Source organism: Mycena indigotica, assembly GCF_014461135.1.
Source record: "Mycena indigotica strain 171206Taipei chromosome Unknown Mind.scaff0008, whole genome shotgun sequence".
Taxonomy (NCBI): domain Eukaryota; kingdom Fungi; phylum Basidiomycota; class Agaricomycetes; order Agaricales; family Mycenaceae; genus Mycena; species Mycena indigotica.
In genome coordinates this window covers 4,026,217-4,048,608 of record NW_023503007.1, presented here as the reverse complement: position 1 = coordinate 4,048,608, position 22,392 = coordinate 4,026,217, and the positions used below count along the sequence as shown (strand labels likewise).

At 49.0% G+C, this 22,392-nt stretch overlaps 6 protein-coding genes across 6 annotated transcripts; 2 read left to right on the top strand and 4 right to left on the bottom strand.

Moving 5' to 3' along the window:
* Positions 1 to 2,447: 2,447 nt before the first annotated feature.
* Positions 2,448 to 3,617, bottom strand: MIND_00974900 (ANK-REP-REGION domain-containing protein; the record flags this gene model as incomplete). Its single annotated transcript, XM_037366360.1, has 4 exons — positions 2,448 to 3,003; positions 3,051 to 3,303; positions 3,355 to 3,537; positions 3,584 to 3,617. The coding sequence occupies 4 exons, from the start codon at positions 3,615 to 3,617 to the stop codon at positions 2,448 to 2,450; spliced, it is 1,026 nt and encodes a 341-aa protein (XP_037217772.1).
* A 224-nt stretch (positions 3,618 to 3,841) lies between these two features.
* On the bottom strand, positions 3,842 to 5,754 carry MIND_00974800 (CAP10 domain-containing protein; the record flags this gene model as incomplete). The annotated part of the gene is made up of 4 exons (XM_037366359.1): positions 3,842 to 4,168; positions 4,220 to 4,606; positions 4,658 to 4,761; positions 4,809 to 5,754. 4 exons carry the CDS (start codon positions 5,752 to 5,754, stop codon positions 3,842 to 3,844), a joined length of 1,764 nt encoding a protein of 587 aa, XP_037217771.1.
* A 1,036-nt stretch (positions 5,755 to 6,790) lies between these two features.
* MIND_00974700 (uncharacterized protein) lies at positions 6,791 to 7,945 on the top strand (the record flags this gene model as incomplete). Its single annotated transcript, XM_037366358.1, has 5 exons — positions 6,791 to 6,872; positions 6,934 to 7,103; positions 7,154 to 7,333; positions 7,384 to 7,818; positions 7,871 to 7,945. The coding sequence occupies 5 exons, from the start codon at positions 6,791 to 6,793 to the stop codon at positions 7,943 to 7,945; spliced, it is 942 nt and encodes a 313-aa protein (XP_037217770.1).
* A 255-nt stretch (positions 7,946 to 8,200) lies between these two features.
* Positions 8,201 to 11,903, bottom strand: MIND_00974600 (Peptidase-S9 domain-containing protein; the record flags this gene model as incomplete). Its single annotated transcript, XM_037366357.1, has 10 exons — positions 8,201 to 8,569; positions 8,617 to 8,708; positions 8,760 to 8,963; positions 9,018 to 9,209; positions 9,260 to 10,207; positions 10,259 to 10,543; positions 10,593 to 10,686; positions 10,743 to 10,758; positions 10,813 to 11,322; positions 11,374 to 11,903. 10 exons carry the CDS (start codon positions 11,901 to 11,903, stop codon positions 8,201 to 8,203), a joined length of 3,240 nt encoding a protein of 1,079 aa, XP_037217769.1.
* A 1,182-nt stretch (positions 11,904 to 13,085) lies between these two features.
* MIND_00974500 (FAD-binding FR-type domain-containing protein) lies at positions 13,086 to 15,311 on the top strand (the record flags this gene model as incomplete). Its single annotated transcript, XM_037366356.1, has 11 exons — positions 13,086 to 13,383; positions 13,434 to 13,609; positions 13,672 to 13,689; positions 13,737 to 14,045; positions 14,095 to 14,315; positions 14,363 to 14,614; positions 14,659 to 14,725; positions 14,778 to 14,930; positions 14,980 to 15,108; positions 15,157 to 15,250; positions 15,301 to 15,311. The coding sequence occupies 11 exons, from the start codon at positions 13,086 to 13,088 to the stop codon at positions 15,309 to 15,311; spliced, it is 1,728 nt and encodes a 575-aa protein (XP_037217768.1).
* A 463-nt stretch (positions 15,312 to 15,774) lies between these two features.
* Positions 15,775 to 18,295, bottom strand: MIND_00974400 (Long-chain-fatty-acid-CoA ligase; the record flags this gene model as incomplete). The annotated part of the gene is made up of 6 exons (XM_037366355.1): positions 15,775 to 15,795; positions 15,842 to 16,222; positions 16,270 to 16,521; positions 16,574 to 16,674; positions 16,720 to 17,627; positions 17,862 to 18,295. The coding sequence occupies 6 exons, from the start codon at positions 18,293 to 18,295 to the stop codon at positions 15,775 to 15,777; spliced, it is 2,097 nt and encodes a 698-aa protein (XP_037217767.1).
* Positions 18,296 to 22,392: the final 4,097 nt, after the last annotated feature.

Sequence of the window (22,392 nt, the reverse complement as noted above, 5' to 3'; positions counted from 1 at the left end):
TTGATTGTCCAGAATCTGAATCTGATTCATTATCTGAGTCAGTTTGAGAGTCTGATTCAGCCTCTGATTCAGATTCTCCCTCAGACTCAGAGGCAGAATCAGAATCAGAAGACCCAGAGTCAGAATCATCAGAGTCTGTTGTATGATGAGCCTTTAATCATATAAGTAAATAATAGTAATAACTGACCACTTCCATCTGAAAACACGGAATTAGCACTATTGACAGAAGTTGACAATAGAGTTCTAAGAGCTGTCTGATGTAATTCATTGACAAGCTTGATATCTGCACCCTTTTCAACTAATAGTCGAGCAATACCATGAAACTGTGAAGATAATGCAGCTCCAAGTGCTGTTTCATAATCTCCACCAATAAGATTCACATTTGCATCTTTTTCAAGGAGTAATTGAACAATTGTTGTCTTGCCTGAAAATGATGCTGCTTGTAGTGCAGTCCCATAGTCACCACCAAGAATGTTGACATCTGCTCCCCGTTGTAGCAAAAGATGTACAATAGATTTTCTTCCTGAGAATGATGCAGCTTGAAGAGCTGTCCCATAAGTTCCACCAGTAAGATTGATATGTGCACCCTTATCAAGTAGTAGTTGCACAAGATCTAGATGCTTCTTGTATGCTGCAGCTTGAAGTGCTGTATGAAATTCACCTCCACAAAGATTAACATCTGAACCTGCTTCAAAAAGTAATTGGATAATATCTAGATCTTTTTTATATGCTGCAGCCTGTAAAGCTGTCCCAAATCGACCTCCAATAAGATTTACATCAGCACCCTTGGCAAGCAAAATTTTGACAATCTCAATGCTTCGCTTGTATACTGCAGCTTGTAGTGAGGTTCCAAATATACCACTTATGAAGTTAATATCCGCTTCTTTATCTAAAAGCAGTTGTATCATCTTGAGATTTGTTTGATATACTGCAGCTTGGAGTGCAGTTCCAAACTCTCCTATAACAGCATTGACATTAGCACCTTGCTCAAGCAGCAGTTCAAAAATCTCTTCATTTCCTTGAGCAGCAGCTGCCTGGAGAGGGGCACCATAGTAGCCACCAATAAGATTAATCTTAGCATCTTTGTCAAGAAGTAGCCTAATAATATCTTTATTTTCTTGTGCTGCAGCAGCTTGCAATGGTGTTCCATAGCAGCCTCCAACTAAATTTGGATTTGCATCTAAATTCAGTAGAAGCTCAACAACAGCCTGATGCCCCATCCATGATGCCTCCTGGAGTGCTGTTCCATTCCAGCCACTAAGTATATTGATATCTGCACCTTGGTCTATAAGCAACTGAATGATATTAATATTGCCTTTAGATGCAGCAGCCTGAAGAGCTGTTCCATAGTAACCACCTATTTGGTTGACATTTGCACCTTTAGAAAGAAGCAACTGTACTGTGCTAATATGCTGCTCATATACAGCAGCCTGAAGAGCAGTTCCATAATTCCTGCCACTTCCAAGAACCAAATTAATATCTGCACCATTATCCAGCAGTAATATGACAATCTCATCTTTTCCTTGACTTGAGGCTGCCTGAAGTGGTGTTCCATGCCAGTAATCATTTTCCTCAACATTTCCTCCAAACTTTAATAAAAGCTGTACCATTTCTAAGAACCCATAGTATGATGCAACAATAATTTCCAGACCAACAATATGTTTCTGAGTGGAAAGCATATGTTCTGTTATATGTAACAGGTTTCCTGCCACAGCTATCCATAAAGGACTCAAATCAGGTCTTGCAAGGAAGTTCCAAGGTGCTAAACTTGACCAACTTTTAGGAGTCTCTTTGATCTGTTGTAAACACTCAAGCAGATTATCTTTTAGTGACTCTTCAGGTTCTCCAGTAATATGTGTTATAAAGTATTTGCAGTAATCTAAAAGAGGCAAGCTTATAGTCACATCTTGATTATCCTCCAGGTCTTGAGCATAATAATCTCTGGCTAGCTTGAGATATAGCATTAGACTGGATGATAGCTGCTTCTGAATTTGAGGATATTTCCAAGATTGAATCTCATTGAGAAAGTGCTGTGTAGTATAATGCACTAATCTGACTACTTGACTTTGCTTGTCAAGTATGACTAGTCCACAGCATAACTCTACAATACTATCAATATGAACTAATGCATCAGAGTCTGGGTTTGGGGCCTCCTCCTTCTCAAATGCTAAAGCAGTCTGCAGTTCAGCAACACTGAGGGGTCGCTGGGTATATGCAACCCACCCAAGGATTGTCAGGGCTAACTCTTTGTCTTGATCACTCTGGACTTCAATTTTTTCTAATACAAGATTGTAGCTTGCACTCAATGTGCTAGGCCAATTATCAAGCACTTCTTTAAGCTGTTTGACTGTTGATGCACTGCATAAAAGTTCCATATGCAGCTTGACAATCAAAAACCTATTATAACAGTGTTATACAGACTGAGACTAGGGACAATAATGCAAGTCTTACATTTTATCAGCTGTTTGATTAATTTGTTCAAGGATCTTGACTTGCAGGGCTGTATTATTGTTGAGAAACCTCTTAAGCCTTCTATCCTGTAATTTGGCAATGACATATGTATTGATATCTTCTTGATGAGCTGTGATTTCAAGTTCAAGAATGCTAAGAGTAGCAGGTGGTACAATGTGCACCCTAGTCATGACAATTATATGAATGTTAGCACCCAGATCTTGGATCTGCTGAACCAATGCATCGCAATCCCCAGAGTACTCATCAAGTGCATCAAGCACGATGAAGACTTGTGAGAGCTGGGCAACCAGGGCTACTAATAGACTCCCTATATCATCCAATGTTGCAGTAACACCCTGTTTGAGATGTCGTTCACTATAGAGATGCTGTGCAGGAGTCATATCTTGGTTTATCACTAGCTGCCGCCACAGTGCAGCCAGCAAGTTCTTGTATGTCTGAGTCTCTGCATCCTTGTAGTTCAGATAGATGCAAGCAAGCCCAATTGTGTCTTGCTTGAGTTGCAAGGTCAACAAATGGTCAAAAATCTTGGAACTGCACCATCATTTAAGCATCCAAGAACATGTTAATAGAAAACATACGCAAGAACAGTTTTGCCTGCTCCAGCTGAAGCAGTCCCAATATTAGCACGAATTTTAGCAGACATGGCATTGAACGACTCACGAATCCCAGAACACCACAACACTTTCCCCGGCGTCGATTTCCACTCAAGAAATACTGGATGGAGCAGAATCCATTCCCCCGTGCCGCGTTGTCGCGTCTCGCTTAGCTCCTGGTGCCGCACAAGAAAGTTGATCGGCGACAGCCACTCAAGGATGGTCTTTCGCTCCTTGCCTGTGGGCAGCCATTGTGAGCATCGATATAGGCACTTGGATATCAACCCACGTTGGTCTTCTTGATTGAAATACATGCTGTTTAACAGCGTCATGAGCATGTAGACGAAACAAAACACGAGAATGAGGCCATACGAGATTTTGTTATGCCGCATCTCGAACCGCGGTCCCTCTCCACGTCCTCCGTGCCCCGCATCCCCCGCATAGCTTGGTCCACCATCGCCTCCACGACCGCCTATCACAGGAATGAATGAAGTCGGATTTAGCCAAGAGTGTTTTACCAGAGACATAGACCACTTGGGTGGGGGTGCGCATTATAGTGAGAGTTGAAAGCAAAGGGCTTAGTGGTGGTAGACTAAAGCAAAAGACTGCCTGAAAGCCACACGAGTACCTCATGCAGTCAAACTGCCAGCAAGCTGTCGTCGATAGACGCCGATGGAAGCTTAGGCGCCGAATTCGAAAAGAGATAAAACTCGATCGCTTCAATTGGTTGCAGATAAGAACACAATTATAACTGTCTTCCCGGGCCGTCTTCAAGTTCAAGCCCCCTTCGACGCAGTGACGAATTTGGTTCTGCTCTTGCTGCCAGTGTTCTGCCCCTCAACATTGCTCGTTACCACTGTGTTCGTCACATTCGCTAGCCTCGCCCACTCCAACAACACCCTCGCGAAATAGCAGTCATTTTGCCTGTCCGTCATGACCTGCGTCGCGAACTCCCACCCACGCTGTTGTATTCTACGAGCCTCTTGATCGTTCGTGCGGGCCCAGGCGACCTTGGCTGCGAGATCGGACAAATCGGGTCGGACGGGTATGAAATGCACAAAAGGCCGAAGCCAGTCCGAGAAGTACTCTTCGAAGGCAGTGGACTAAGAACCGAAAATAAATGAATGGAATGATCACCCCCAGAAAAAGCCTACCTTGAAGACCAACGACCCGCTGCGTAATAACCCAAGGTACCGTCCGCTGAACGAGTTCCCGTCGACATCCAGCGCGTATTTATACTGGTAGACGTCCTCTCTTGGCGCATCGCCGGTGATGTTGTACTCCTCAATAATCTGGTCCCGATCGCAGTCCTCTGTCGTGCACTGAGTCTCAGCGAATCTCGTCAGCCGCGCATCAATCAGGTCTGGATACGCGCGCGATAGCTCAACGAGCCGGAAACGTGAAAATCTACGGTAGTTTTCGCCGTAAATGTGGCCACCATTTGACATGCCACGCCAGTAAGCAATGGGTTTCTTGCTCTTCCACTGAACGTTATCGGGGTACGCGAATTTGCCTGACCACCACGAACTATCGTAGTAATACTATATGAATATCAGAATTAATTTTTTTTTATTTAAAAAATCTGCGCTCACAACACTAGGGAAGAGAATGTCAGAAAAGCATGGGGAGATCTTGGCCATACTGAGCATGGGCCAAAGATCGACGGTAAAGTCAGAGCTAGAGCTTGACGCAAAGACTATGAAGCTCAGTTACCTCGTGCAGACACTCAGAAAAAGAACCCACAAGCAACTTGATCGATCGGGTCACCAAGGAATCCTCCAGAGAGCTGGGAGACATAACAGCCGGGCTGCTTCCGAAAAAACTCGGCAGTCGGTACTGGGGCGATGCGAAATGGGTCTGGATCCCTGAACAAGATGGCCTCAGCATGAGCATTAGGCCGCTCGACATTGAAAGCAACCCGAGGCTCATCGCGGCCGTTGAGCATGAACTCCGTATTGGGAAGAATGTGGGAAAACCGTTGAACTATTTGTTGCAGGTCTTTGTCGAAGGAGGTCCCAGTATAGTCAGGCAGCTCGACTTTGCCCTCACGGATGCGTATGGTTGTCATGCCCCGCGGGTCTTTAAGCATTATATTCTGGCCTTTGTCAAGCATCTGGCGAAAGCGACGAGGATGCTCCTTGGCGAGTTGGTAAAAGGGCTCGAAGTCACGGTCAATGCGATCATAGTTGTCGATTAGACACTTGTTCTCTTGCGCGAGCGCGAACCATTTGTTAAAGTTTGGGGGCGGTTCTCTGCCTGTTTTGAGCATGTAACGCGACTGTGCTTGTTCGAGTGTGTGGGACTGCCGGTCAAGAAGATCTGTGATGTAGCGGCCCGCCGATTCCGAGTCGTTAGCTGAAGAAGAAACCGCAGAAACAGTGGGCGGGGAGACTGATAGGAACGACTTGGTTTTGGTTATGTTCGCTGACTCCACGTTGTCCGCAACGTCGTGAAGCTGAGTCCTGTGTGACGGGAGGTAGAGGATACCGTAGCAGCAGATAGCCAGGATGGCCATAACACTGATAAACGGCATCCAGTAATGACACCCAGCGCTGTTAGATTGGCCCAGCGTGGTCCCGACGTCGCCAACATTCGTAGTGCGCTTGCGGCGTTGTGACTGCGATTCGGAAAGTAGATGACTGGAGTCGTCGTCGTGTGGGTCGCTTGGTGGATAGAATGTGCGAGTCATCGGATGTGGGTGGTAGCAGGGAGTGATTCAGGAGAAACGCGTCGAATGAACTTTGTTTCCAATGCGAGACATCCGCGGTAACGAATGAATAGCGCGTCTTGGAAGAGAAGAGCTCCATCGATGCTTGAAGACGCGGACGGAGACATGGACTATCGTTTGGGATAAAAGCAGGGACAACCTGGACGTAGCTGGACGTTGAGTCACAAACGAATGGCAAACGTGACGGACCTTTTGCGGACCTTTAAGTTTGTGGCCGACTCGGATGTTGACATACAACTCACACACTTTACTGGAACTTGAACGTTGAACGACAGGCGGGTACACTTACGGTGACTTACCCTCGTGTCTTCTCTTCTTCCATCGTCACGGTATCTCGGAATGATATCATACTCACAAGTCTTTTCAGATGCCATACTACAAACCACATTATACCCTATTCTACAGCCAGTCGGTAGCACTGTACGACATGGATCCTAGGTGGGCTGGAACGCGTTAGACCTTGACCCGACAATGGAATGTCCGAGTCGGCCCGGGCTGGGGTTGGACAGTGCACATTGACAGTGAAGAGTTTTTGAACTCAGAACTGTTTCGAAACAGGTCTTGAAGACTTGAACGGGTCTAGCACGACAGATTCCGGCCGCGTCGTGTGGTGAATGACAGCACATGTGACTTTCAAAAAAAAAAAACATTGCCTGCAATAATACACACGAAATTCAACTCGCCGGGAGTCTCTCCCTCTTCTCCTAAGCGATGTAACTGGACGCCTATGGTCGAGAGGCTTCCGAGCTCTTGTCTCTATTCGCTCACAAAAACTTATGTAGGGCATATTTTCTATCTCCGAAATCATTCTATGTACATACTTCTCCCGCAGTCCTTCATGACGTTGCCGGACCGCCCAACATCCTCATGATCCACCGGCCGACCATCGCCTAAACCAGGCTCGCCATGAAACACCTTCCATGCTTCAGTGTATAAAACCCAGAGCCGCGGAAGTTATCCCTACTCTTCCCCCTTCCTTCCTTTGGCTTTCCTCAAAATGCTTCCCCAAGCGCTTGTTATCACCTTGTCTCTTGCCATTGCGGTCTCTGCCGCGCAAATTCAAAGCGCAAACCCTTCCTGTGCGCTGTCAGCCACATTTTTCAGCTATAAATTCTAACCATCCGCCCGTTTCTTGTATAGTCACCGCCGCAGGCATTCAAGGATGTGTCTCGGTGCAAGACAATGTCGATGGTGCACCTGTCACCATCCACGACTGCAACCGAGGCGACAGTGCAACTTATGACTGGGAGGTCAACTACCTCACCTCGCAGCCTGCTACCTCGCAGCAGATCAAGATCCATGGTAACAAGGTTCGATTTTCGGACTGGCTTGGCGTCTCAATAAGTAAACAACTAAATAGTGTCTTGATGTCAAAGATGGCGCAAACAAGGACGGAACGGACGTGCAAATCTGGACTTGCAACGAGAACAACGCCAACCAACAATGGGTTTGGAACCTCGACTCCACCTTCCGCTGGGGCAACACCAACAAATGCCTTGACCTCCGTGACGGCAGGATTACCGACGGCACTCCCCTTCAGGTTCGTGGCTTATTAGTCCAAACACGTATCTTTGCTGAAAGATGGCACAGATCTGGACTTGCAACGGTGGCTCTAATCAGGCTTGGGTCAGTGGTCGCGTTGACCTCAAATCCGACCATGTACGCCTCGCAATCTCCGACAGCAAGGTGCTGAGCCCGCTCTTCTGCGTAACCGCTTCGTCCAACAATTTCGATGCCCCTGTTGGCCTCGCGGATTGCGAGAACTTCCAAGCCACATACCCCAAAGGCAATATCACGTGGAATGTTCCCTCCGTCCACACCTCTGGCTTCGTCTCCATCTTCGACGGCAAATGTTTGACTGTCCCCGGAAGCAACAAGTCCAACGGAGTCAAGCTGACCACTCAAGCTTGTCTCCCTCGTGCCGCTAACCAGCGCTTCACCTCTCGTCCTAACGCACAGATCGAGTGGGAGGGCACGGGCTTCTGCCTCGACCTGACCGATGGCAAGAGCACCAATGGCAACCTCGTGCGTCTCTTTCTTTTCTGTTCTTCTTCGCCGACCGAATCGACCCCCACAGATCCAAATCTGGGAATGCGACAATTCGGGCAACAACGTGAACCAGAGATGGGCGCGCGTTAATGTTCCTTATTAACCATACGGAATGACAATTGCAACACGTTCTTTACCGCTTACCATTACCTTAATTTGAATTTAACTCGGACTTTCGTACCACTAGATCATGCCGTGCGAAGCATTGCTGCACTGGTAAACTCAACCACGGACAGTTGGTTGGCTCCATTGAAATTGGGAAGCAGACACCGCCGCCATCAAGCATTATAATCTTGAGCCCAGCTTGAAGCACACAGTAGAATGTAGTTCAAGTTACAAAACAAGTCCATTTTTCACGTTATTCCCGGTATTGATCCAACCACTGCATCGTCGACTCCCAAACCACCTTGCTCGTCCTCACTCCATCCAGCGAATGGCCCTCATCGGGGAATACCATCATCTCCACGTGACGACCCTCCCTAGGTTTGCCGCGAAGAGCATGGTAGTACTCAATGCCCTGAGTTGGCGTCACCCGCACGTCAGAGCCCCCGATGTGGAGCAGAACATGGGCTTTGACATTGTCGACATGTGCGATTGGCGCTGTTTTGAAAAGCCGCACAAGGTCTTCGGGGTTGCGCCGTGGCAGGTCTGCTGGCCTCGCCTCTTTGCCAGGCAATCCCAGCGCGGAAGAGAGCATGGGGTATTCGATGGCCCATTCATTAGAATACTGACAAATACTCAGTTGTGCCGACGGCCGGTTGTTAGAAAACACACCCAGTCCGGAATATCCGATGATAATGCATCCGCAAATATCACTGGATTGCGAAGCGTTGCTGCAGTAAAGAACTCGGGATATTGGCCGATAACTGTCAACGTTGTTGGGAGAAATCCTTGTTTTGTTACTTTTTTGAACTTACGATGCGCTGTAAGGAAGCCGCCATGACTTCCCCCAGAGACAAACTGCTTCCCGGGCCCCTCAGATGACAGCCCCATCTTGACCAGGTGTCGGGCAGTTTCGATGCAGTCTTGAACATCAAGCGACCCGCAATTACCTACCAGCGACCTGACAGACTTCTCGCCATAACCAAGAGAACCACGATAGTTGGGGAGGGATACAGTGTCTTGCTCAATATCAGTCCACTCGCGATCAACTTGAAATCATCAAACTGGCTTACATCCACGCAACACACAGTCCACGATTTCAGGCGAGAATACCGTCGTCCATGCTGCATGTGGGCCACCATGAATAAACTGAACGCATGGATTTGTGGCAGGAGCATCGGGCGAGCGGACGATTATCGTTTGGGTGGCGCCTCTACCTGGGATCGCGATGATGGATGAAGAAATGGTCGACAAAGTGGCTGTTACTAAAGCAGGAAAGTCAGAGCAATAACCTTTGTGGGATGAAGGGCATTACCAGTAGTAGAGGTGTACGGTGAAGCCAGAACCTTCCATGCAGCATAACCCGTTTTGTCGACTTCGCCTAAAACTATTTCATAGGGTACAGTGAGTGCGCTTCTGGAGCACAACAGTCGAGTATGACCATCCGTTGCAAGGACCGACCAGGAATATAGTGTTTGTTTGGTTTGAGTGATGTTTCGGACACTCCCATCGTGCAGCGAAACGAGCAATATCATGCCTTGAGAGTTCCAAGTAGTGCTGACGACGAGGAAAGCTTCGTTGTCCAGAACGAGGAATGGAGAAGAGGGGAGGTTTCCAGAGTCGGGGTATAACCCAGGAAAGCCATCTGTGGCCGGTTCCTGGACGGTGTCAACTACCGTCCGTATATTCCACGTGCCGCCTTCAATGTTAGCCGCTTGTAGCGAGAATGTGCCTGCGTGTGGCCCTCCAGAGGCATGCGACAACCACAAAAGTGTCGCCTCGTTTGTGTGTATCTCATGGTAAATACGCGGGGAGCGGCATGAGAGCTCAGGTCTCGTGAGCTTCTCGCAAACACAGCTGACGACCTCCCCCGAGTCAGATTCCGGAACGGTCAGCCGCCAAATTCCAGACGGACGATTGTAGCACCATTTCAAGCCCAAAAGCCTGCCATCGGAGGTGTACTCGTAGCCTGTTGCATAGATGATGTTGGCTTCTGTGGGCGAGAAAACTGGTTGTCCAAGTAAAATGGCACGATTATCTGGTAGGGAGGGTGCGATCCGACTCAAGGAGGAAGGCAATTCGATGTCGAGGGGATCCCAGCGGAAGATGAAAATAGCGGGTGACGTTTTGCCGTCGTATGTCTCGCCCAGTGTTGGTTTGAAGCGGTATTTCGCAAAAGCGTCCGTTGGATCGTCAACGGTATGTTCAGCGACATACATGAAGGCATGCGACGTTTGCGAGAAGGCGAATGACGAGAAAAATTCTGAATTTTTTCGATGAATATAGATATTTCAGCAGTTGCTAGAACACCCACCTTCGGTGTAAACAGCCCCATGATCCTCTGTGATGTCTCTGGATGCTTCGAGAGTATTTCCAAGCCAGATCTCAAGAAATCGCTTATTGCTTGTAGTTTCCCGTAAGATGGCGCGTCGAGGGTATGAAACAGAGTCTTTGGTAGCGTAAGTGGACGCAACAATGTCCCCCATATCTTCGCCTGAGGCATTAACACGCTCTACAGACTCGCGAAGCGATATTGAGCTCGCAAGTGATTTTCGCGTGTTCTTGGCATTGTCTCGGACAGTGCTGATGACTTGGACAGCTAGTGGCATTATTCAAGGGAGGTAATGCTCTGCATTGTGTCCGCGCACTTTCAGAGAAAGTAAACTGTCCAGCTTTAGGGACTGGAAGTTGGCTAAGGATGTTATAGATGGCGGTCATGTTGGATGGGTTTGTCATCTGATCCTAGCTGATCCTGCCAATGGGTCTTCCAGTTAACAAGCACACACCCGTATTTATACCAGAATCTTTAGCGAACTACGAGTAAAGAGGAACGAGGTAAGTCACTGATGACCGTTTGAAAACTTATACCCGAAGTGTTTGACCAAAAACTCCTTCATAGGACCAGTCTCCATATCCACCCATTGAACATCACGGCCGGCCAAGCTACCCTGAGCCTCTGGTCCGCCGGTGATATAAACCTTGGCCCTTCGGCCTTCACCCTCCTTGTCGGCATACATCATCTGCAACCTCGCACCCTTCCCACCTGGAATAAGCTTGGTAACCAACCAAAATGCGGTGAATGACGCATTAACATGGGTCGCGGAGTAGTGATGGTAGAGCATAAAGTCAGGTTTGGTGACAGAGATGAGGTAAAAGTGGAATTGCGGGGACCAGTAGCCTGGAGATTCGTCTGTTACAGGAAGAGAGATCGAGGTGCCAACTGGAGCGATGCGCTTATAGAGCGTATATCCTGGAATGTTATCAATTGGCCTTGCAACATTAGCATTCAACGGGAGGTCCTCATGAAGGAGACGATAGGCCTCGAATTCATTGAGCCCAAGGACTGTTTCACCGTCGGGGTTGGTAGTGAGCTTGATCCTGCCGGTAAGACATTAACCCTGCACAAGTAGCAGTACAGCCGGAACGCACGGTTTTGCCAAACCCCAAGGTCCCCAGGCAGCATCTACGACATACCGGTCATCACTCCCAGCCCAGCCAGCGATGAGCACCTGATGCGTGAACGTGCCCCATTTCCATCCGTCGGGGTGCGTTAACGGATCGTTGTTCAACGATCTGAATGACCGTGCAACTAATTCCGAGATGGTGAAACCAAAGGCTCGGAGTAGAGCAGCGAAACTTGCGTTGACGGCGAAACAAAATGCGCCTTTGGTCTCTTCGACGATGCGATGAAGAGAAGCGACCCCCAGCGGCATGTTACTGAATGATGTGCCGAGTTGGATCGGTGTTGGAGGCCCTGCCCATTGCTCCTCTGGAACGTGAAGCGGGCCCGTGTCCTTTGGAATCTCCTCCAGCTGGGCCAACAATATCTGCGATAACAATTCGAGAGAGAGCGGCGTGTCGAGAAGGGTAGGAGATAGTTTGATGCGTTGTAGATAGGCTTGTGCTTCAACTCTGGTTAGAGTAGACTGAACAAAGGGATCTTGGATGTATGGGTCCATAGTGGTATCCTGGCGATGACAAAGTTAGTTAGTTATGGGAACTTGAACAGGATGACTCGACTCGCGTAGCGTTAGAATAGAGAAGCAAGGATTGCGCAACAACGGAGTTCCGTTGTCGTAGTCCTGAGCGTGGTTAGAACCCACTTGCCATGCGGGCCTGCAATAATGATTGTGAAGAGAAAGACGACAAAACTTGTTACTGGCTTGTCAATGCATGATGACCGTTTGAAGCAGGGGGGGGAAATGATCCTCCCTCAGAAGCTCAGATAAGTATGTATAATATTGGTTGTAACTTGTTGAGTACTTGATCGCACAGTAAACTATCTCGTAGGGAGTTTACGACCGCCACGATATTGGGAGCGGCAGAGTAAAGCGTCGATCACAAGCTATTATAATTAGGCAACAGCCGTGCTGACTTCTACACAACTTCTGTAGATCAATACCGCGCCGACTGTTACATTATTGCTAGTTTGAAAATATCTTTCGTGCGTATCCTTGCTCCGAGTTTTACGCCTCAATTGCAACATGAGACATCGCGACTGGTCACACGGCGTGTGACACTCTAAATTGTTGACCATGCTATGTCGACGGCGTCAACAAAGTCGAGCCCAATCTCATCCAAGTCATCGGAGTCAAGAATTAAACCACGATTCCCGTACGAATCAAACATGAATGCACTTTTCGGTGGCACTACAAATATGAGTAAAACTGCGCAAATCGGTTGACCCAGAACGATACAACGTCCGTTTTCGCGATAACTTGGGTCTGTGCTCGTTTATTGCTACCCCACCTTCAAGTCCAAGCTTCTTACCGACGTCCTCGTAGACACCGACAATGGCTGCAAGCCTAGACTAATTAGCCATCAGCGCAGTCTGGACTTGGAGGACTGGGCCACTTACTCCATCAAAAACACGGAAACCGATGTCGATACCAAACCCGTTCTGGGCGGGTCTGGTGTTTGTTTTCTGGATGACGGAGCGTCGTCAATGGATTTAGCCGGGTCTCGCTGCGGCGATATCTTCACTTGTGGTGTTTTGTTGTCATCGCCTTTCTCTTTCTTTCTCCTTCCCTTTCTCCTCATACGTCTGACCTGCAGGCCGGTCTCCCTTTCTCCTTCACCAAATTTCTTTCCATTGCTTCCCTTGTCGCATCACAGACCCTACACACTCCCTCGCTCTTGCCATGGATTCGGACGTCCTCGCGAAGAAAAGCTCCGCGGGTCATCTGCAGCGCAATAAGACCGAGCGCCGGCGGCTACAAGGTCTCCAACGGGTCGAAACAACGACTGGGGGCGCGAAACCTAAGGCTCCACAGACATGGGGTCAGTCAATGAGCATTTGGATGATCAACGAGGGCAACACGAAATTGTTCTTCGTTGCTTTCCTCATCCTCCATCTCATTGCCGCCATCTTCGCCGTCTTCCATTACAGTCTCAAAGACAACCTCACTGGCGCTAGAGCCACCTTCGGACCCACCTTCGGTAAGTTATCAGCCCTGTCTCTCTACCTTTAGCTAACAACCTCTTTGTAGTGATTGCCCGTTCTGCCGCGCTGGTCATTCACATTGATGTCATCTACATTCTGTTGCCTGTTTGCCGCAACTTCGTATCTCTTCTCAGGCGAACGCCTCTTGCCTCCGTAATTGCTTTCGACGAAAATATCACGCTTCACAAAGCAACTGGATGGTCAATCCTTATAGGCTCGGTGGTTCATACTTTAGGAACGTTGCTTTTCCTACCCTAATTTCGGTGAAGCTCAACGTTCTTTAGCTCATGTTGTCAACGAATGTTGCTTTTTCTGCCTTGTTCCAGTGGTATCTGAACGTTTTTTCTAGTTGTATCGCCTCACCATGGCCGACACTTCCGCGACCACGACCGGCGAACGCGTCAAGTTCTTCGTTGTTGCGAACTTCATTATTGGCCCGCTCTGGACGGGCTGGTTAATGTTGTTGTTCTTGGGAATTATGGTCTACTACGCTATGGAAAAGCGTCGTCGAATCGCTAATGGTGGATTCGAGAAGTTCTGGTACACCCACCATCTGTTCATTCCCTTCTTCATTCTTTGGCAACTTCACGGCATGTTCTGCATGATCAAGCCCGACCGTCCACCGTTCTGCTCCTACAACACCATCGGCGTCTTTTGGGTGGGTATATTTTGTTTGAACTCGGGCTTCTTTGATTTCTGTTATCTAGCGCTACTGGATCGTTGGAGGCATCATCTGGATTTCCGAGCGTGTTCTGCGCGAGGTTCGTTCCCGACACGTAACATACTTGTCCAAAGTTATCCAACACCCCTCGAACGTCATGGAGCTGCAAATCAAGAAAGAGAAAACGAAGACTCGTGCGGGCGAATATATCTTTATCAACTGTCCCGAGATCTCTTACTTCCAATGGCACCCTTTCACCCTGACTAGGTTGACATGCTGCATTGTTTTGCGTTGTGCTAATCAACAAATGACAGTGCCCCGCAAGAAGACTACATTTCCGTCCACATCCGCGTCGAGGGCGACTTCACTACCGCACTTGCCAAAGCGGTCGGTTGCAACTTCGACAAGAAGGACAAGGATGCTGCTACTGTGGTTACTCCAGCACTCAACCGGCCTCTTCCACGAATCATGGTTGATGGGCCGTTCGGGACGTGCTCTGAGGAGTTTATGAACTATGAGACGGTGTTGCTTGTCGGTGCTGGTATTGGTGTGACACCGTTTGCATCGTGAGTGTCCTTTTTTCTGTCGGTTTGTCTCTGACGCCAGCCAGTATCTTGAAGACGATTTGGTACCGGCTTAACAACTTTGGAGGGGAAAAGGCGACACGGCTGTCCAAGGTCTGCATATGTACTACTATCTTGAGAATCTTCCTTTTGATCTGCGACCAAGGTTTACTTTACATGGGTGATCAGGGACTTTGGTACCGCAGAGTGGTTCCACTCCCTGCTGCACGCGATCGAGACACAAGACACCCAAAATCGGATTGAGATCAATATCTACCTGACACAGCGCATCAAGGAGGACGACATGAACAACATCATTGTCTGTTCCTTCATTGCTCTCTTGTAGTTTTTTTCTCAGTACATTCCAGGTTCACGATGTCGGGGCTGAAAAGGACGCAATCACCTCCCTTCGCGCGCCAACACACTTTGGACGACCTAACTGGGACAGAATATTTGGCTCGATTGCGGAGAAGCATCCAGAATCAGACGTCGGAGTGGTATGCGTGTTTCCTTACCCCTCATCCCCATTGACATTGCCCGTCCAGTTCTTCTGCGGCCCTGCAGCCATCGCGAAGGCTTTACACACGAAATCGAATGAATACAGTGACCCCAAGGCGACGCGCTTTTTCTTTGGCAAGGGTCAGTATCGTCTGGTTGCTTCTAAGCTTCGCTGACTTGGGAATGAGCAGAAAACTTTTGAGTAACGGAGATTGCGGGGGGAGGAACTCTGGGGAGTTGTATCATATATGGTTTTATTCTGCAAGTAGAGTACGCATATTTATCAGACTGGAGAACGAGAGATAATTAGACTTGAAATTGAAACTTGAAACGGGGTATATGCCAGCCACGTCACGTGACAAAGCCGACCAGGCTCCATTGGGCGCTTGCAAACAAAATGTGCGCCACAATGAGGTCCAGCCTACGACAAGTCGAAGTGCCCCCAGAGCCAAAATATGCTGCCAAACCAAGACCAGACAACCACAGTGAAAAATACCCAATGAGTATGAAGGTTAGGCTGAGTGGACAGATAAAAGGGGAATCGTCAAGTCATATCTATTCAGTAGTTAAGGTCATCTATCGATGCCGCAAGTAGGGTACAACAGGAAGAGAAAGACAACCAAACAAAAACCGTCCCTGCCAACGTTATCACGTTGCTTCATTGCCTACTGGTTCTTATAGGCCTCCTGTACTTCGTAGTCAGTCGTAGTATCAGCTTTTAGGAACACAAACCTTGATCTCCGCGTCGAACGCGCGAGAAATTGCCGTCCGCTGAATCTTCTGAGCAGCAGTGACGAGTCCATTTTCTGGAGTCCACTCCTCTGGTGTCAAAATGACCGCAGTCAGTGTCTCCATCGCCTTGAACCCGTTCTTCTTGCCGAGGACGTTGCACTCCTTGAGCACAAGAGCCGATACGTGATGGTTGCTGCACAAGTCGGCCATGCCTTGCTTCTCGTCAACGTCATTATGGTTACGGAGAGCAGCACGGAGGTTGGATTCGTGAGGGAAGATGAGTGCAATAGGTGCTTTAGCGTCTGGTGTAGCATGAACGCAGATGTTCGCTACCAGGTTGCAGGACTTGTATGTTGATTCGAGTTGTTCCAGAGCGATATACTGGAGGGGCGAGTTAGATAAATAACACGGCCAACTTTCATGTGCACCTCTCCACCCGCAAGTTTCACCAAGTTCTTAATACGATCGATGAGACTGAGGGTTCCGTCGGGGTTCCACCGGCCTACGTCGCCGGTTCGTAACCAGCCATCGCCAGGGAAGATGGTTGGGTCGGAGTTGAGGTCGGGTCGTTTGTAGTAACCAGAGATAACGGAAGGTCCACGAAGGCAGACTTCGCCACGTTCCTCTGTGCTTCCGTTCCGCCCACAACTGAAATAACCGGCCTCAGGGACATCAAGGAACTATTGAAAAGATTTCAAGACCACATTGCGACAAGAGGAAAGGAAGCAGCACCTTAATTTCAACACTGGGGACTGGGAGACCGACGCTATCGTAGCGGAAGCATTCCGGGGGCACGATTGCGCATATACCGCAAGACTCAGTCATCCCATAGCCTGAAAAGCATCAGTAAAGACATATGCAGCGGTCGATCAGCAAACCTTGCAGAAGCATCACGAGAGCCACGCTGAGGAATTCTTGGGTTTCTTTGCTGATAGCGGCACCACCACTCATAGCAATACGAAGGCGACCACCTGTAGCAGCCCGAACGCTGCTCAAAATGACATTGTCAGCAAGTTGGGACAACCCGGGCATCGCTCTTTTTTTCGCTTCGACTGCGCCCCGGAACACACTGCTTCGGATTGCCCCTCCAGCCTGGACCTTGCCGACGATTCCCTTGCGAATAGTTTCCCAAACAGCAGGCACACCGACCATAATGCTTGGACGGAAAGCTTTGATGTCACCATCGCAGTTTCGCACGCTCGCGTCCGTAAGCGTCTTGACACGCCCAAACCCAAGAGGCATGCCCGCAACAAGCATGATCATCTCGACAATGTACTCAAGAATGTGGGCGAGAGGAAGATAAGCAAGAAAAGCGTCGTCTTCCGTCAAGTGGTGGCCGAGGAGCTTATGAACTCCAGCAACCGAAGCGATGAGATTGCGGTGGGTAATGACGACACCTTTCGGGGGACCAGTGGAACCAGAGGTGTACATAATGCAACTGACAGTGTCGGATTTTGGTCGGCGACCTTCGACCAGGGACATTGGTAAAGTTTTGCCCCGCGCGCGAATCTCGTCAAGACTAAGAACCTTGACATCCGAGCGGACCTCAGAAATTGCGCTGAGGACTTTAGAAGATGGTTCTCCATCGAAAACGACATATTTGATGGAAGGGGTATCGGGAAGGACCTTGACGAGGGTAGGAAGTAGTTCGGCATTGGTGAAGATGCCAACACAGTGGGGCTCGTTTAAGGAATGGGTTAATCCAGCAGGACCAAGGGTGTCGTATGCCGTCGCAATTGTTGTAGAGATGGAAGAGCAAGCATTTTGCATCAGCTGCCAGTTGAGACTGCAACATGCATAAGTAGCCTGGAAGACAGCCGAAACGGGATGACGTCGCTGAGGACGCAACCCCAAAGAGAAAGTAATGAGCTTTGGGGTTAATAACACGAGGCATAGTCATGGACCAGCGACGAAGGCTCAAAGAACATTTTTGAGCACGGCCCATGCATGAATAAGTCACATCGGCTGCTGAAACACCGGGAAGGAAAACAAGAAGAAGAAAACAAAACAGAAGACACACCTCGTCTGAGCGTAAATGTTGAAGATGTCGTCCGTGGTCACTCCCATGTCGACTAGCCCGCGAGCGACTTCATCGACTGCTTCGAGTAGCCCCACGAAAGTAAGGTACTTGTAGTCGCTAAGTTGGAAGTATTTCCACTTCTTCTTCTCCGTTATCTCTTTGCCGTCGACGACTTTCTTCACATCTTTCTCCTCTTCAATAGTGTTGACAATGTCCCTCCAGCCAACTGCGTTGCGGTTGCCGTGAGTCTTGGCGCAATATTGAACGAGCTCGTATACGGTTTCGATACCGAGAAAGGGGGGCTCGACCAGTGACTCGGCGCTGATTGCTGAGCGACGGATCGGTCCTTCGTTGTCGGCGACTGGGGGAGCAACTTCAACAGAGCCCTTGCCATAATAACCTGGCCGGTTCGTCTTCGTTGTGATGTTCGACATGAAGAGAAGGAAGTGTCACGACCGTCACAGTTCTGGGGAAAGCGGGAACGGGGTCATGGGGCCTTAAGTACGTCAGATCGATTTGAAATCCTGGCACAAACGACAGCCTTGGCTTGCCCAGACAGGCCCGCAAAAGCATTCTGTGAAGCGCAAGCATTGCAGAAAGAGCAATAGGAGTAAATTGATTCGGTCTACAGCAGCCGTCAACTAATGTGGGTCCTGAATCATTCTGCGCAGTCCTATGTATAGGAAGCTGTTGGTATCACCGTCAAAGGAAAGTCTTGGGCTTCCATGGCAGAACGCCGGATCCAGGATCAGACTTTTTGAACTTAGTCAGCAACAAGTTGTTCGCTACACCTAATCCTATCCTACTTATCTCAGAGTCCAGGACCCGAATTATAGCGTCACGAAAGGTCAATCGCTTCTATTACATGTTTTAAATTATCTTGCCTCATTGGAAAAGTGACCCTGCCTCGAACGTCAATTCGGGGCGACGAAGTTTAAGTAGTTCGAAGTATGTGACGTTAGTAGGTGGCCGTGTGACGTTTTGTCACAAATTTGCCTCAAGCTGCCATGTTCTCAGTTTATTCTCTGACGACACGGGTTCACCTTCGAAACTCAGGGAAATTCAGATTCCTCTCATACTTATACCATGGCTGAAGCTTGCACTCTAGCTCGGCACGCTTGCGGCACGCAATCGCCGCGGCTACTTTCGAGTAAGGCCCGTCTCAGCCATGGCTCAAACTTGATACTAGCCTCCTAAGTAGGCCATAGCTTTCGGTTCGGAAATCTCCAGGCTCATCAAGTTAATCAGACCGGCGTAATGTTGGTGACTGCTGCGTGGCTTCTTCAATGCCAGGGCCTCAGGTGAATCCGAGTCAGCAAGTCAACGGCCGCCTGCCACGTCTCAGACCCTCGGTGTGTACCGCACGCTAAACACGCGAATAACGGCCATCTCTTTGCATAAACTGATAGGCGTAACAAGCTGGTGGTGAATTCAGGCTCCATTCGCAAGCACTAGAAGCTGATTTTATTGAAGGGCAACGTCTTATAACAAAACGTGTCAGCGTGCCTTGTGCATTGACTTCTGCTACCACTAGCGAGCGCCCTTCGTGAGCAACACACCGTTTTCTGCTCACACAAATGTCGAGTCGCCGAAGGATCGATGATCGATAACTTGCAAAGTGCTTGTGAACGCGCGCACTTATGAGGAAGTTTTCCTTTCTTGACCTGCCCCGGTGGACTGAATACGTACGATGTGGCTTCCAGAGAGCTTGAAATCGAATATTAATAGCTTGGATGTTGGCCTCAGCACCCGCCATTATACTAATGGCTCAGCATTTCTTCTGGGAGGCGAGGATCACGGTTCAGCTCGAGGGCTGACATTGTTTGAGGCCAGCAACACTGCCGGCCTGGAAATCGCAATCTTTCATGCGCTTGGAGAAGAGATAAACGCGAGAATACGATCACGATCGAGGGCCTGGACGACGTGTTTAATTTTGCAACCTTGATTCCCCACACTCAACCCAGCCACCGGGTTGAATACCCGCTTGACATCCTGAGAAGGCGAGTACTGATTCGATAAGAATGTCGTCAGCTATCAAAGTGGGATAACCCCGTTTTCAGCCAGCAACAGACAGGTCGCGGAATCTCGGAAGCTGGCTGTTCGATCTTAGTTCTGGAACGGAGATTGCATGCGTGGTAACCCGGTGGGTAACACGTTCGTCTTGCTGGCACTAGCCTGAGCAATTTGTGTCCGACAATGCGGCAAGATATGACCAGTTGGGTGGTTTTGACCCAGGAACTCGCCCGGCTTGACGAATAGCAGCTCAGACTTAGCGATAAGCGGTGAATCGCCGCTGGACGCCCATTTGGAGCGAGAAGCCGACTCGCCGCAGTCACCAGTGTAATTCGGAGAATGACGCAGCCCTGAGCCTGCGGACCTGGTCGCAGATGTAAAGAAGCCATAGACATGCACTTGCTGCGTTGCGTTGGGCGAAGGGTTCCTTGACCAAGGACTTGCTAGTGGCGTTCGGTATTCAACTCCGTGAAGTAGTGTGATTCCGGTTCGGAACCAGATGCTCTGGGCGCTCGGGTTTGTCCGCGCCATCATGTCAGTAGTTTGTGGGTCCGTGGTATATCGGTGATCGTGGTGCGGATAACACCTCAAATAAATGTTAGGCAAAAAGTTGAGGGTCGACAACCGATAACTTGAAGTGTTAACCTGTTAACAACGTGAGAGCAAAGGATTAGATAGAGCTTGCTCAAGTAAAATAAAAAAAGGTAAAACTTGGCACTGTGAGAGCGGAAACAGTCAAAAAGATACATTGAGGTACGTGAAGTAAAATGTGGACATTGTCGGGTTTGAACCGACGACCTTACGCATGCGAAGCGTACGCGCTACCAACTGTGCCAAATGCCCATGTGCGGTTGGGCAAAAGGGGGTCTTATATGGGAGCGGACCGCCTGTAAATACCAATTTGTATTCGACTCATCAATCATTACTGTGACAATCTGCTTGAAGTCGCAATTCCTATTTTTTTCTCTTTCTTGACCAAGTTGTAGGTTGCCAATATGTACATACAACATTGCCTAGTGCTAGGTAGCAAATGACTTCAAGTCCACACCTCACATTCAAGTTCCCACAAATGGCATGACTGTAAGTATATGGGTCTACAGTGTCTGATGCCAATGCAAATCCATCAGGTCTATGCACCATGTCATTGAGCTTTCGGTCCTGATGGTCAGGGCCGCAAATTTGTCAAGCTGCGTATCATGGCGGACACGGTCACGTGTGCGCGTGCTAATCGGACGATCGGGCCGAGTTACTTTCGCATCAATCACGGAAAACCCTTGCTTTGTGTTTCGAGCACGCCATCGCCATCGCACAACACAGGAAAGCATGCTTCTGGGCTCCGACCTTTGGGGTATAGCTCCTCTTCTCTTGACACGACTTCAGAGAAGTGGTTGAAGTGAAATGGGAGATTGCTGATGAGGGAGTAAACATGTGACCCGTTCATTGCTTTTCGGCAGTCCTTCGCGAACGTGTCACTCATTATCAACCGCGGGAAGAGGGTGCCCAGCATATGGATAGTGCGGCTTCCCCTGGCTTCCCCAACAAGACGCGAAGACGAGAAGATGTGGCGGTCCGGACGAACCGGCTGCTTATCCCCATTGATGTCAAATTATTTCAGATGTTTTGCTTCGAGATTAGATAAAGAGAAATTACACCGATCTTGCCGAGCTGCATATGCATAAGGCAGATGCAAGCGCTAATAGAGTGTGTTCTACCGCAGGAGGTTACGGCCTACAGCTAATCAATGGACACAACTGAATACCCGAACAGCATGGCGACCTTTGGGTAGTGATCCCTGACACCCACAAGCCTTCGAGTACTGACGGGCTCCTCCTTTCTCCGCTTCTCTTGGTGAACGAGGTTGGCGTGGGATAGTGAGCGATACTGGGAGTCGAGACTTAAGAAGCCCAACTCGAACAACGAGTTGGAGCCAGTGGGTGGTGCCTGCGAATATGACTACGTATGCACTACGGAAAGGCCGTTGAATGGCCGCCGATGACATGGAGTGTCGCATTGGCTTGTCTCTTCCAATTCGACGGATATCAAGGGCCAGTAGCGAGTCGACTGCCGTCTGATTTAGGTATGAGGGAACAACCCAAGGGTCAAAGCCTAGTTGTGACACCGCACTGATTGAATAATCGCGTAGATAAAAAATGCGGAGGCTTGTAGCAAGCTCCGACGATGATTGAGTTTCCCTGTGAAATGTACCTTTGGTGAACCTTGGTGAACGGTCGTTACAGCGGGAATCCGTGCCGATTTGCATCACGAGCGTGTGCCTCGAGGCACTCGCTAAGAAACAATACCCTTAACCCTTGTTGCCGAAGCTCTTTCATTTCTGAGATCTGCTTACGGACCATGAGGCTGATCTCGATTGTGTTTGAGCTCATCGAGGTCTACAGCGACCGCAAGTCATTTAGTAAGGCATTGAGCGACGACCAAGCCGAGCAGCGGTGGCAACGGAAGCGTTCGGAGGAATATATAACTAAATGGAAGCGAAAGAGCGGTAGAACTAGTCATAAGT